This window comes from Mauremys reevesii, linkage group 11, assembly GCF_016161935.1.
Source record: "Mauremys reevesii isolate NIE-2019 linkage group 11, ASM1616193v1, whole genome shotgun sequence".
NCBI lineage: Eukaryota > Metazoa > Chordata > Testudines > Geoemydidae > Mauremys > Mauremys reevesii.
In genome coordinates, this window is record NC_052633.1 from 26603145 (window position 1) to 26616335 (window position 13191).

General features: G+C 45.7%; 1 protein-coding gene across 4 annotated transcripts in view; it reads right to left on the reverse strand.

Moving 5' to 3' along the window:
- MYO1B (myosin IB) overlaps positions 1 to 13191 on the reverse strand; it is a 180812-nt gene that overhangs the window by 27398 nt on the left and 140223 nt on the right. For 2 of the 4 annotated variants that reach the window (XM_039494198.1, XM_039494199.1), the window contains exons 21-24: positions 12550 to 12618; positions 4106 to 4192; positions 3749 to 3835; positions 832 to 918 (exon numbers count right to left, since the gene is read on the reverse strand). In XM_039494198.1, the coding sequence (XP_039350132.1) occupies positions 832 to 918; positions 3749 to 3835; positions 4106 to 4192; positions 12550 to 12618 (330 nt within the window). The remainder of the gene's footprint in view (positions 1 to 831; positions 919 to 3748; positions 3836 to 4105; positions 4193 to 12549; positions 12619 to 13191) is intronic. The other 2 variants (XM_039494200.1, XM_039494201.1) reach the window with 2 other exon arrangements.

The window sequence follows — 13191 nt, forward strand, 5'->3', positions numbered from 1 at the left end:
TCAGATCTAAGTGCTCAAGGACAGCAGTTTAAAACTTTGTTCTTGTAAATTAAGCAAAAGGTGATAGGTAAGCACTGTGACACAAACATGGAGGCCCGCAAAATGGCATTTTCACAGTCTATTTACAGAATAGAACTACACTTTACAGATTGCAAATGTATTTTCTTTTGCCAACCAATCCTCAATGTAGAGGGATATAGAAAAAATGGCATTGTTAGATTGTAATCATTCGACTTTTCTAAGAAGGCCTGGCCTCCACTGAATAGATGTCACAGCATGCAATGCTGCATCATCAAAACAACTCAAATGAAAATGACTGGACACTATGCTTAACTCTAGGTCACACTTTGGCCATCCCACATACATCAGTAGGTCTAAAATGAGCAGCAATGACAGTCAAATAGTCACACCCTACTCCCCACTGTAACAAGAATAGGTCAGGAAAAGAAAATACTTGTTTGTAATCTTTCCAGATGGGATCCTTGCCAACGTAGGTCAAATTTTAAGTCAACCACCATGATAGTGTCCCTTTAATTAAAAACATTTTTGGCATTTTATCTTCCACTTGAAAATTCAAACGTCTGATAAAACATTAATTCAGATTAAAGACAGCTGTAAATGTAACACAATTGTTAAAAAGGTTTACACGTCTCATTTAACAGACATTTTTGGATTATGGATTTTTCAATAAAAAAAGTCCATGACAAAACTAAGCAAAACTAAGATCCATGCTCGCTAGTGATCCCACACAATTAATAATTTATTATGTGTTAGTAGATGCCACACTTTATTGAGTTCATTGTTGACACAAGGGAGTGGTTGAGAAAGTACCTTCAGTCCAAGCCAGTAAGCCCAAATGACTGCAACAGCATGCTTACGCCTAGCCTCCTCCTTCAAGCGTTTCAATTCCCTTCGAGCCTAAAATGTTTAGATAGTGAATAAAAGAGACAGCCCGATGCAGATAGCACAATGACCAGGGAAAAGATCCTCCCAGACAGAACAGCCGATTTATGAATAAGATATAGAAAGATGGAAGAACAGCATATAAACCATTGGTGGAAATGGTGTTAAGGCACAAATGTGGTCAATACAAGCCTCTAAACTACTTCACTAATACAAAAGGTAAGAATTACACAGGCTCCATTATTTGCTATGAACATTTGTGTAATGTCTGCCATGCATGTCTGCAAATCATCAATGTTGAGTGTCTGACGCTTGATTTTAATGGAAAGCTTTCCCTTCAGTTACAAGCCCAAAGCAATATTTATGAAAGTGAAGAATAATTGAAGTCACACTATACACGCCACTCCTCCAATGACAAGTGCCTGAGCACAGTATGATTAACTCTAACAATTTAAATTATGATTTATTTTTGGTCCTACTCACAACTTTTAAATAAAAGAATCCTTCTTACACACTATTTAGAACTTTCATTTCTGGGGTTTAGTTAAGATTCCAGTATATAGTTTTCTCCAGTCTAGCAAATGATCTCTTTCTCTTTCTGATTCTCCACACGATGAAGACATTTGTGATGTCATACCACCAAAAAGCATGACTTCATCACATGCAAAACAAGGAGACAGGTATATAAATTTCATCTATAGTCTTTGTTTAGGCAAGCAAAATTCCAAAGTACTATACATAAAGACATGAGATTCTGTTAAGTTACACTTTTTACAATTCAGAAGGTATTAGTAAATTTATTTGTTCAGTTATTTAAAGACACAAGACCAACAAATAAGTTGCTTCAATTGGTTTGAATAGGACATAACAGTAATAGTAGTTACAGCTATGTACTTGCAGTATCTATATCTTGTCAAGTATACCGAGGGAACTGTGAATCCACACCCATCTTTGCCAGCTGCACTTTTTGGATACTCTTCCAATTTAACAATAAAGGCTATTCTCCATTAATTTAAGCCTTTATAAAGGATACATTTTAGTTAATTTGGGATGGTAACAAACTCAAATTCTCAGTGTATGACATGCTAATGCTAAGGACACTGCATAGTCAATATCTGCCTGAATTTTGAAGAAGGAATTTGAGTTACCTCATTTCTACAGTTTTTGAAAGAAAAAAAAAAAAACTTAAACAAATATAAAAATAATCACTGGAGATAGATGGCTCCTGAAGCTTCTGCTTTAATTTCCCTCTTAGGAAAAGAGAGTTTCCTAAGATGACAGGAAATTGTCAGATACTGAACATTTCTTATAACTCTGATGAGCCAAATTAAATTGGTTACTATTAAGATTATGCCTGAGGGCATGGTAAGCACATTTTTATTTAAATACATTTGATTCGTGTTTAACAAAAACACCCTACTAAATTGTACAATAAAAATATAAACCAATGTGCAAGATATTTTAATTAGGTACTGTAATATAGAATTAACGTTGCATTTTTGTTTGTCATGTCCTTTTTTAATTAAAAAATACATCTTTACTCTACATCAGTTTGCCAATACTGCTACCGAGCTATTACTTTGCATGAGGGACTTATCACTAAGGCATTAACAATTTAATCAATTGTTTAATATATTGATACCAAGCACCATAATAAACATGATTTTTAAAATATGTATATTTTAATATAAATAACATTTATACTACCCTAGTTAGGACAAGATAGTGAGACTTAATTTTTTTTCTCAATTTATTTTATGTAAATATGGTCTGATGACAGCTTTAACAGTTTACTCTGACACCTGAAGATCAAACTAGAAATAAAAAGATCTCCTATGAGCTAAATTCTGTAGATGTTTATATGTTGATTCCCAGGGTTACCTTTCCATTCTAAGAGATTTATTTCTTAGACAAAATAAAATGGCTAAGATCAAGCTCAGCATTGTACTTCTGCTGTATTTTAGCATGCTACTAGAATTAGAGATATTTCTTTCCTCATTTGACTCGCAAGGTGTTTTGATAGCATATATAAAGCAGGATCCAAGTAATAATTGGGCTATATTAAAATTTTAATTGATCGAATACAAATTCTAAGCCAATAAACAGTTTTTGTTAATTAAAACAATTGTTTCAACGTTATTCCCTAGTGTACAACATTTCAAATGTTCACATAACCCAAAACTGCAGCCTGGGATTAGCGAGAATCTTTCAGTGGGACTTCGCTTCTGAAAACAAACAGCTGATGCTGGAATTCCTGGGATTTTTCAAGGGTCATAAATTGAGAACTGCATACTAACATCATTTTCTCAAATTTGGGTCATAATATTGTACTTAATTTGCAATACTGGATTTCTCTTACACAACCAAAGAAACAATCAAAACTGATTTCAGATTTTGTACAAATTATAAACAAAAGATGTTTACATTTTTAAAATGTACTATTTTGAATTGAAAAGGAGCCTGTTTAATTTAGGTCACAGAATATACAATCCAATTAAAAGATGTGTGTCACTGCAAGCACTTAACAGAAAAACACATGCTTGGGACATTTACATTTAGTTCAAATGCATTTTCTAACTTGACCGTACTGCACTCTAATGACTTGTTAGTAAGCAATCAGTACTATTGGCTGGGCATGCTTAGAATTTCCTAATATACAAGACAAACATTTAGGATGCTGCCAGGTTTATTAAGTGTGGCATAAATAGAAATGGGAAAAATCAAGGATCATGCTTTAGTATCTACTAGGTCACTTGTATTAGTTATTAATCCTCACTATTTACTACTGATTAAAGTTGGGTGTTGTTGGGTAACGAAAGAATCATGGAACGTGTGCATGAAGTACCTTATATCCAAGCCAGTAAGCCCAAACAACAGCAATAGCATGTTTATTTCTAGCCTCCTCCTTCAGTCGTCTCAGTTCCCTTCGCGCCTGTGGTGTATTTGAAAATGGGTTATAGAAAAAGTGTAGGGCAGAAAAGGTTACTGCAGGTCCCAATGGAGGGAGAGAGAGAGAAAGAAACCAGTCACTACAAAACCATAAATATAAAAGTATGTCCTGGTTTTCCAGATTGCAACTGTTACAATGTGCGCAGCAAAGTGAAATGGAAGTTAAGTAGTTTAAGCCATTCACAACATTTCTCTCTGTCTTTTCTGGAGGACCTTTGCTCCAAACACTGAATGTTTGCTGGCATTTTCTTACCTGGGTACCATGCCAATAAGCTGCAATAGTTGTGGCCGCTTCCTTACAGCGCTTCTGATGCTTAAGTTCTCGAAGAAGTTTTCGAGCCTGTGATCAATCAAAAGAAAAAAAGTAACACTCTTACTTCTAACCCCAACTTAATTTCAAAATGATTTACATCCTATTGTGCCTTTCTAGCTCAAATCTGAGAGGGAGGAAACCAAAACAAAACACCCCAACACAACCTCGAATTCTGCAGATGGACAAGCAGAATAACGTGCAGATCTGAGAGGATGGATCTTGTGGTTAGAGCACTGGACTGGGACTCTTGGTTCAATTTCTGGCTCTGCCACAGACTTCCCATGTGATTTGGGACAGGTCACTGATTTCTCTGTGCCTCAATTTCCCTCTGTACAATCGGGATAATATTTCACTTCCACCCTTCATCTATCTCATCAATTTCAATTGGTGGGTGGGATTTTCAGAAGAGCCTGATTGATTTAGGAACACAACTCTCATTGAGTTTCAATGGGATATGTACTCCTGAATCATTTTGACACTTAAAAAGCTCAACCTGCCTCCTCTTCAAGCAGTCTCTCACACTGTGTCTGTGCAGTGGTTAGCACAATATTGCCCCAGCCTTGGTTAGCATCTCTAAGGCACCAGCATAACACAAATACTAATCACAGATGTGATTGTTTTGGTCTGCCCTCAGAGGCTGCTGACATTTAGGGCGTCTTCATTCCAGTGTCAGTTCAAGCTATAATTCAAGTGTTTCCCCTATCCCAGCTCCCATTCACAGACAAAAAAAAAAAAATCTCTGGCTCTTGTTAAGTGGTCCTCTAAACTCAACCTAGCTATCTCACGGGTGGAAGGGGAGGTAAGGAAAGTTGAAGCCCAAATGCTGATGATGCTGAAGCTAGCAAAGCACTGGGGGACAGCTACTATGTTTTATGGCTCATCAAATCGTTCTGTGCTACTTGGGGGTTATTTGGCAGTGTGACCACTCCCAGTCGAGCTAGGCTGATTTGAAGATTAAATCAAGTGTAAGTCACTCGAGTTACCTGCAGAATGGGGCATAGGTCACTTGCTGGTTTGAACTAGAGTAAATGGTAGATTCTCTGTAACCTTGAAGTCTTTAAATCATGATTTGAGGACTTCAGTAACTCAGAGGGTATGGGCCTTTTAGTTATAGATCAAATAGCTTTTCTGATCAGCTTTAGCACATTGATGTTCTAAATTAGGGTTTCTAAACCCGTGGGTTGGGACCCAAAAGTGCATCACCACAATGTTTCAAAGGGTCGTGTGGCAGCTCCTGTCCCACGAGACTGGCTGGACCTGCCTCCATGCTCCTGGCTCTGCCACCTCTGGGGTCCCAGCATCACGATGACAGGAGTCCGAATAGGCCAAAATTGAGTGAGTGGCACTGCAACACCAGGAGCCAGGTCACAACTCCACTCACACGCATTTGGTCCAGTCAGGAGGATGGGGTCAAACCTGAGTGGTGCTGCAACCCCAGAGGTTGCAACGCCCAGATCTGAGAGCCACGCCCAGACATCCCCACAGCCCAGGGCCTGTAGGAGCTGCCACTGTGGGTGAATGACAGGCAGGAACCAACCCTCCCCTCCCACCCCCCCAGAGGGCAGGACCTGACCAAAACCACCCCAGGGCCTCCACCCACAGACTATTTACTGGGTCACAACAGGCCATAAACATTTACAAATGGGTCCTGAGCCCAAAAAGGTTGAGAACCACTGTTCTAAAGCATTCAATGGCTACATGCAAAAAAAGTCAGTTACCTTTTCCGTAACTGGTGTTCTTCGAGACGTGTTGCTCACATCCATTCCATATTAGATGTGTGCGCTCACCACATGCACCGGTGCCGGAAGTTTTTCCCTTAGCAGTATCCGTAAGGGACCAGCTCTGGTTCCCTATGGAGTGGCGCCCACAGGGCACGGTATAAGGGGTGCCACCGGCTCCTCCCATCCTCAGGTCCTTCTTGCCAGAAACTCTGACAGTGGGGAAGGAGGGCAGGTTGTGGAATGGACATGAGCAACACACCTCGAAGAACATCAGTTATGGAACAGGTAACTGTCTTTTCTTCTTCGAGTGCTTGCTCATGTCCATTCCATATTAGGTGACTCCAAAGCAATACCCACTGGAGGTGGGCAGGAGTTCACGGACACGTAGATTGCAGCACAGCTCTGCTGAACCCAGCATCGTCCCTGGCCTGCTGAGTGATGGCATAATGAGCAGTAAACGTGTGAACAGAGGACCATGTTGTGGTTCTACAGATGTCCTGCATAGGGATGTGCGCCAGGAAGGCTACCAAAGACGCCTGAGCTCTCATCAAGTAGGCTCTGACAATTGGCGGCAGCGGAACCCCTGCCAGATCGTAACAGGTTCTTATGCACAAGGTAATCAAATTGGAAATCTTCTGCGAGGACACCGGAAGGCTCTTCATCCTGTCTGCTGTAGCAATGAAGAGCTGAGTTGATCTACCTAAAGGCTTGGTACGTTCTGAGTAAAAGCCAGGACCCTTCAGACATCCAGGGTGTGAAGACGCTTCTCTTCACTGATCTTGTGCGGTTTGGGACAGAAGACCAGGAGGAAGATGTCCTGGTTCATAGGAAGGTAGATACCACCTTCAGCAGGAAGGATGGGCAGGGCCCCAGCTGAACTTTGTCTTTGCAGAAGACCATGTACGGTGGTTCTGAGGTCAAGGCTTTAATTTCAGAGACCTGTTTCGCCAGTGTCACCACCACCAGTGGCTCAAAGGGCAGGCCAGTGAGCCTACAGAAGATCAAGTTAAGAGCCCACTGGGGGACAGGAGCCTGTACCCATGGGAAGAGTCTCTCAAGCCCTCTCAAAAATCTGACCATCATGTCATGGGAAAACATCATCTGTCCTTGGATCAGCGGGTGAAAACCAGAGATGGCCGCAAGATACACTCTAATGGAAGAGTGTGCCAGGCCCTTGTTCCTCAAATGGAGCAGGTAGTCCAGGACAGCCTGTACAGAAGAATGCGAGGGAGAGATGCCACACTCAGATGCCCAGCGGGAAAACCTCATCCACTTGGCCAGGTAAGTCAGTCTGGTTGAGGACTTCCTACTTCCAAGGAGGACCTGTTGGAGTCCTTCTGAACAGGTCCGCTCCAGTCACACAGCATCCATGCCGAGAGGTGGAGAGACTTGAGGTTGGGGTGTAGGAGCCAACCGTGATCCTCTGACAGCAGGTCCTGTCGGTTGGGCAGGGGCCAAGGAAGGGCCGCTGCCAGGTTCATGAGCATGCTGAACCAATGCTGGCAAGGTCATGCTGGGGCGATCACGACAACCCGTGCTTTGGCTCTCTTGATCTTTGCCAGGACCCTGCTGATGAGTGGAATCGGACATAACACGTACTTCAGGCTCCCTAACCACGACAGGAGAAAGGCATCAGAGAGGGAGCCTTTGCTCAGACCTTGCCAAAAACAGAACCGTGGCATTCCCTGTTCTGTCTAGTAGCAAACAGGTTCACTGAGGGAATTCCCCACCTTTGGAAGATAATGCAGGCTACCTCTGGATGGAGCGACCACTAGTGGTAAGAGATGTCCCTGCTGAGCTGTTCCACCAGCGTATTCTTGACACTGGGAAAGTGACAAGCTTCCAGGTGCATTTTGTGGCTGATGCATAAGTCCCAAAGATGGAGTGCCTCTTGACAAGAGTCGACGAGCATGCTTCCCCTTGCCTGTCTATGTAGAACATTGAGGCTGTGTTGTCTGTCAGGACTCATACCACCTTGCCCAATAGGTGGGGCAGGAAAACGCTGCACGCCAGCTGGACTGCTCAGAGCTCTTTGACGTTTATGTGCAACTTCGCCTCCTCTGGGGACCACATCCCATGTGTCTGGAGGTCGCCGAGGTGTGCACCCCAGCTGAGGTCTGAGGCATCTTGACAGCAACTTGATGGAGTGAGGGGGTTGTCGAATGGAACCCTCTCCAGGACTGTCCTGCAGTTGGTCCACCATCACAGCGAGGTAAGTATCGCCTGGGGAATGGTAGCGATCTTTTCCAGTTGGTCTCTGGACTGGGAATAGACCATCCCCAGCCATTGTTGCAGGAGCCACATTTGGAGCCTGGCATGGCAGACCACGCTGCCATGTGACCCAGGAGGTGCAGAGCGACCCTGGCTGTAGTCAGAGGGAATGCGGAGGTTCGTCAACATGTGGAACTTTTCCAGCGGCAGGAACACCCTGGTGCAGGTCAAGTCAAGGACCACGCTGATGAACTCTATCCTCTGCAGTGGCACTAATGTCGACTTTTTGTCATTTACCAGTAGGCCCAGAGAGTGGCACGTGGCCTGAACCACCATATCATCCCTTTGGACTTGAGACCTGGAGCTGCCCTTGATGAGCCAGGACTCGAGGTATGGGTCAATCTGAATACTCCGGCACCTGAAGAAAGCCACTACCACCAACATGCACTTGGTAAACACTCAGTGCTGCTGCCAGGCCGAATGGGAGAACCGCAAACTGGTAGTGGTGGGGCCCCACCGTAAACCGGAGGAAGCATCTGTGCCCTTGAAAGATCGCTATGTGGAAGTATGCATCCTTCAAGTCGAGGCTGGCATACCAGTCTACCAGATCCAGGGAGGGGATAATAGAAGCCAGGGAAACCATGCAGAACTTTAACTTCTTTAGGTACTTGTTGAGGTCTTGTAGGTCCAGGATGGGCTGTAGACCGCCCTTGGCCTTTGGGATTAAGAAGTACTGGGAAAAGAACCCCTTGTTCCTGTACTAAAGAGGAACTTCTTCCACCGCACCCAGCTGTAGTCACCCCTTTACCTCCTGCACGAGGAGACTCTGTGAGAGGGGTCCTTGAAGAGGAGCGGGGAAGGGGGGTAGTGGTAGAAAGGAACTGGACGGCATAACTTTGTTTCACTGTGCTGAGGACCCATCTGTCCGAGGTTATAGCCATCCAGGCAGAGAAGAAGAGGGAAAGGCGGTTGGAGAACACAGGGAAGGACGGATCTGGGGAATAGTCTAGTAGGTTGCCCCGGGCACACCCTCAAAACAACCTTTTGGCCCCCTGCTTATTACAGGTCAAGCCCGACTGGGCAGAGGGTGGAGGCAGGTGGCTCGGGTGGCACTTGTAGGGGCTGGTCCTGCCAAGGCTGACTCCCTTGGCCCTGTGGCTGCTGTGGTTTGAACCGCAACTTGCTGCCTGTTTGCTCCACAAATAGGGCCTGGCCATCGAAGGAAGGGTCCAGCATTGACTGCTGAGCCTCGGTGGACAACCCCGAGAGGAGCAGCCAAGAGGCTTGCCACATGGAGACAGCAGAAGCCACGATGAGGGCAGAAGCATCCACAGCATCTGACACCAAATGGAGGGCCTCCCTGGCCACGGTTGTGCCCTCATCAAGGACTGCTCAAAACTCCTTGGAAGCCTCAGGGAGTGACCCTTCGAACTTGGCCATGGCTTACCACATATTGAAGTCATATCGGCCAAGGAGGGCCTGGTGGTTGGCCACTCTCAGCTGAAGGCTAGAAGACGAATAAATCTTACACTCAAAGAGATCCAACCTCCTTGAGTCTTTATTTTTGGGGGTGCCCTTGCCTCTCCCGGGTTGCCCTTGCTTCTCTTTGTGGTTAACCGTGTCACAAGGGAATTGGGGGCAGGGTGGGAATATAAGTACTCATGCCCTTTGGGTGGCACAAAGTACTTGTTTTCAGTCCTCTTAGAGATTGGGGCCAGGGAAGAGGGGGTCTGCCACAGGGCACCAGTGATTTGGAAACCCCTTCATGAAGGGGTAGGACCACCCTGGCAGAAGCCGAGGAGCAGAGGACATCAGAGAGTCTGAGGGCTCTTCAAGTCCTCTGCCTAAAGCCCGAGGTTGGAAGTGACCCTCTTCAAAAGTTCTTGGTGCGCTTTGGCATCATCCTGAGGAACTGGGTCAGGGGGCCCGATGACAGCCTTGTCTGGCGATGACGAGGACGATGCTGGTGCCACAGGAACCTCTACACCCATTGGTGGTCCAGCAGCTTGCTCCCCTGGATCCTCCTGGACCTGCAGGGTCTTATGCCCCGAAGTCTCGAACACCAGAGGGGGACGGGATACCGAGGCTACTGGCCTCTCCCAGATTCCCAACACCAATCAGGCAGCCTGGGAAGGTTGGGTGAACCCCCAAGGGTTCACCAAGTACCATGGCGCCACTGCACTTGGGGCCTTGAATGGTTTCAGTGCCATCGATGCCAGCATCACCGTAGGTAGTGGGTGACCAGGAACGGGCGGCGCAGTGGCTTCTGTCCGACTGGTACCAGTTGCTGTGACCAAAAGCCGACCTGTCCAAGCGAGTCAGGTGTCTTGGTTGGGGTTTCGGAGCCCAATGGTGTTCAGTGGATTTGCGTCGGACACAGGACGTCGAACGGGACTGGGAGCCACTACAGGCCAGCTGTCAGGAGGAACCTCCTAAGAAGGGCAATCTCCTAGGAGATGGGCAACAACGGCTGGGTGATCAGCAATCTCTGCTCCCTGATTGGTACTGGGCCCTTGGAGATGGTCGGGGCCGGTCCTGGAGATCTTGCTGGGCGGCACATGCCCCAGAGGGTCTGCACCAGTCCATCGGCGAGGAATGCCTGGTATCCCTCAATCGGTGTCCCCGGTGCGGGGACCGAAGAGAGCGCCACTGAGCCTGCGTCTCTCCTCCCGAGGCATGCCGACCTGGCATGGGCGAGCAATGGCGAGACGTCTCTCTCGATAGGGAACGGTGCCACTGAGGCGAGGACACATGCATAGGTCCCAAAGCAGGTTTTCCCCGACACTGTGGTACCGCCGGAGCCAATGTGGGCAGCCCCAGGAGTGTCAGGATCTCCTGAGCTGCTTGAAGGGCTTTGGGCATCGATGGCACCTGAAGCTCATTGGGGCCTGCACCACTATCTGGAGTTGCAGGCAAAGTACAGGATGTGCTGCACCACTCGACTTGAGCTGGGGCCCGACTTCCTGAAGGGGGCATTGAGCTGCCCAGCATGGTTGGTGGCTCACCCCCAACCCTCTCCTTTCCCTTGTGGGAGGCAGATCGTCCCTTCACATTCTTCTTCGGCTTCATGACCAAAGACGTGGAGGGAGAGTGGTGCCAGCTTGTGGACAGTGCCGGCAGAGCACTGCGCACAGAGGCCACGGTGCTCGGTGCAGAGTCGGACAGTTGCCAGAGTGAGTGCCGACTCTATTAGCGCTCTTAGAGGGATATCGCGCTCCTTCTTCGTCCTAGGTTTAAAGGACTTGCAGATACGGCATTTAAAATTTATGTGCCCCTTGCCTAAGCATCTTAGGCAGCTGGTACGTGGATTGCTGACGGGAATAGGCCGTTTACAGAGATTGCAGGGCTTAAAGCCTGGGAACCAGGGCATGCCCCATCCCCTGGCTGAGTCCCAGTCAGAACTAATAAAGAGTTGAGAACTACTACTAAGAGTTTAACAAAGAAACTACTAACTATCTACAACTATTTTACCGGTTTTCAAAGATTGCAAGAACAGAGAACAAAACAATGCTAGCCGAAGCAGCAGATGTTCCAACATCATCACTGGCAGCAAGAAGGAACTGAGGGTGGCGAGAGCTAGTGGCGCCCCTTATACTGTGCCATGCGGGCGCCACTCCAGAGGGCACCAGAACCAGTCCTCTACAGAAACTGCTAAGGGAAAAACTTCCAGCACAGGTGCATGTGGCAAGCACACACACCTCATATGGAACGGACCAACTACATAAATATAAAGAACCAAGGTTATATCTGGGTCGCCAAACCACTATTAATCTGAGTTTGCACAAATAATAATTTCATGTTCTCAATTCTTTTAGGCCATGCAATAGCATAAACTGGCACCTGTCCTACAACTATTGGGACTACTCTTGTAGCACACGAAGAGTTTACTTCGTGAAGAATATAACAATACTAAGATGCCAAGATTTTTTCCCCACAAGATAAAAAGTGGGCTCACCTCTTTCCTGAAACTAGGCTTTAGGTGTAAGATTTTAGATATCCTCCAGTCCCTGTCTGAGCACTAAGGAAATCTCATTTTTATCTCTTTTTACTACCTTGCTCCTTATAGTGTGTGTCATGGTCACAATTCTTCCTTCAAGAGCACTGGACAGGATTCTTTGAAGAGAGGCAATGCCACAATAAGCTGGGGGTGAAGATAGGGTGCGTAATGGGACACACTCTCTCCAAGGGCCAAGTATACTATATCAAGAGCATTCCCACATCCCCAGCAGGCACAGACAACTGAATTCAGGACAATCTGACCCAGGACCTGGCTGACCCATAAACTTTATAAAACTGTGTTCAGTTTTGTCTATGATTTGAAAGTCTCTAAATCGGAGAGTGCATCTGCTACTTACCACTCATCTCTCCTCAACTGAGCCCAACATCCTCAGATTTTATTAGCCTAGGCTAGCAGAACCCAAGGCAGTCACTGCTCAGTGATGTCAAACTCACCTTCCATCCTCTGATGTAAGATTGTACTACAATGGCCGAACTCTTTATCCTCTGATACTTTTTTTGTTGCTGTATTAAAAATCAATAAATACAGTTCAGCAGAGAAAGTCGTGGTTTTAAAATTGCTTTACATCAATACATTCTTTAGTAACATCTAACAAATATATTCATATTGCAATTTAATCAAAAAACTAATGGAGAAGAGTGGGTTAATTTCTGAACACAAATGAGGGTATGGATTTCACATCTAACTCAAGAGGAAACAAACACGCGGACAGCAGAGTACATGGACAAGGCTACTTTATACGCAAAGAAAGACTAACTTCCTGGCCAACAGAGGAAAGTTATGTGAATTAAATACGAACAGCCACTGTTTTGTTGTCTTTCCCACCAACAAAATTGTTCAGATTGGAGCAAACGCTTTGCTCCAGTTTGTCAGCTGAGCTTGCCATTGACAATCATAAGGCTTCTGTTGTTCTTCACACCCATTGCCCTCTTATAGTATCAGTACTGATAATAGTTTAAAAAAAGATAGTTTGCTGATGCCGGACTGGAATGCTATCCACCTAAGTCAGTTTGATGCACACCCTCATTCCAATTTCCTGAACAGCTGAACATTTTCCTCTTAAGATCAATAAGATC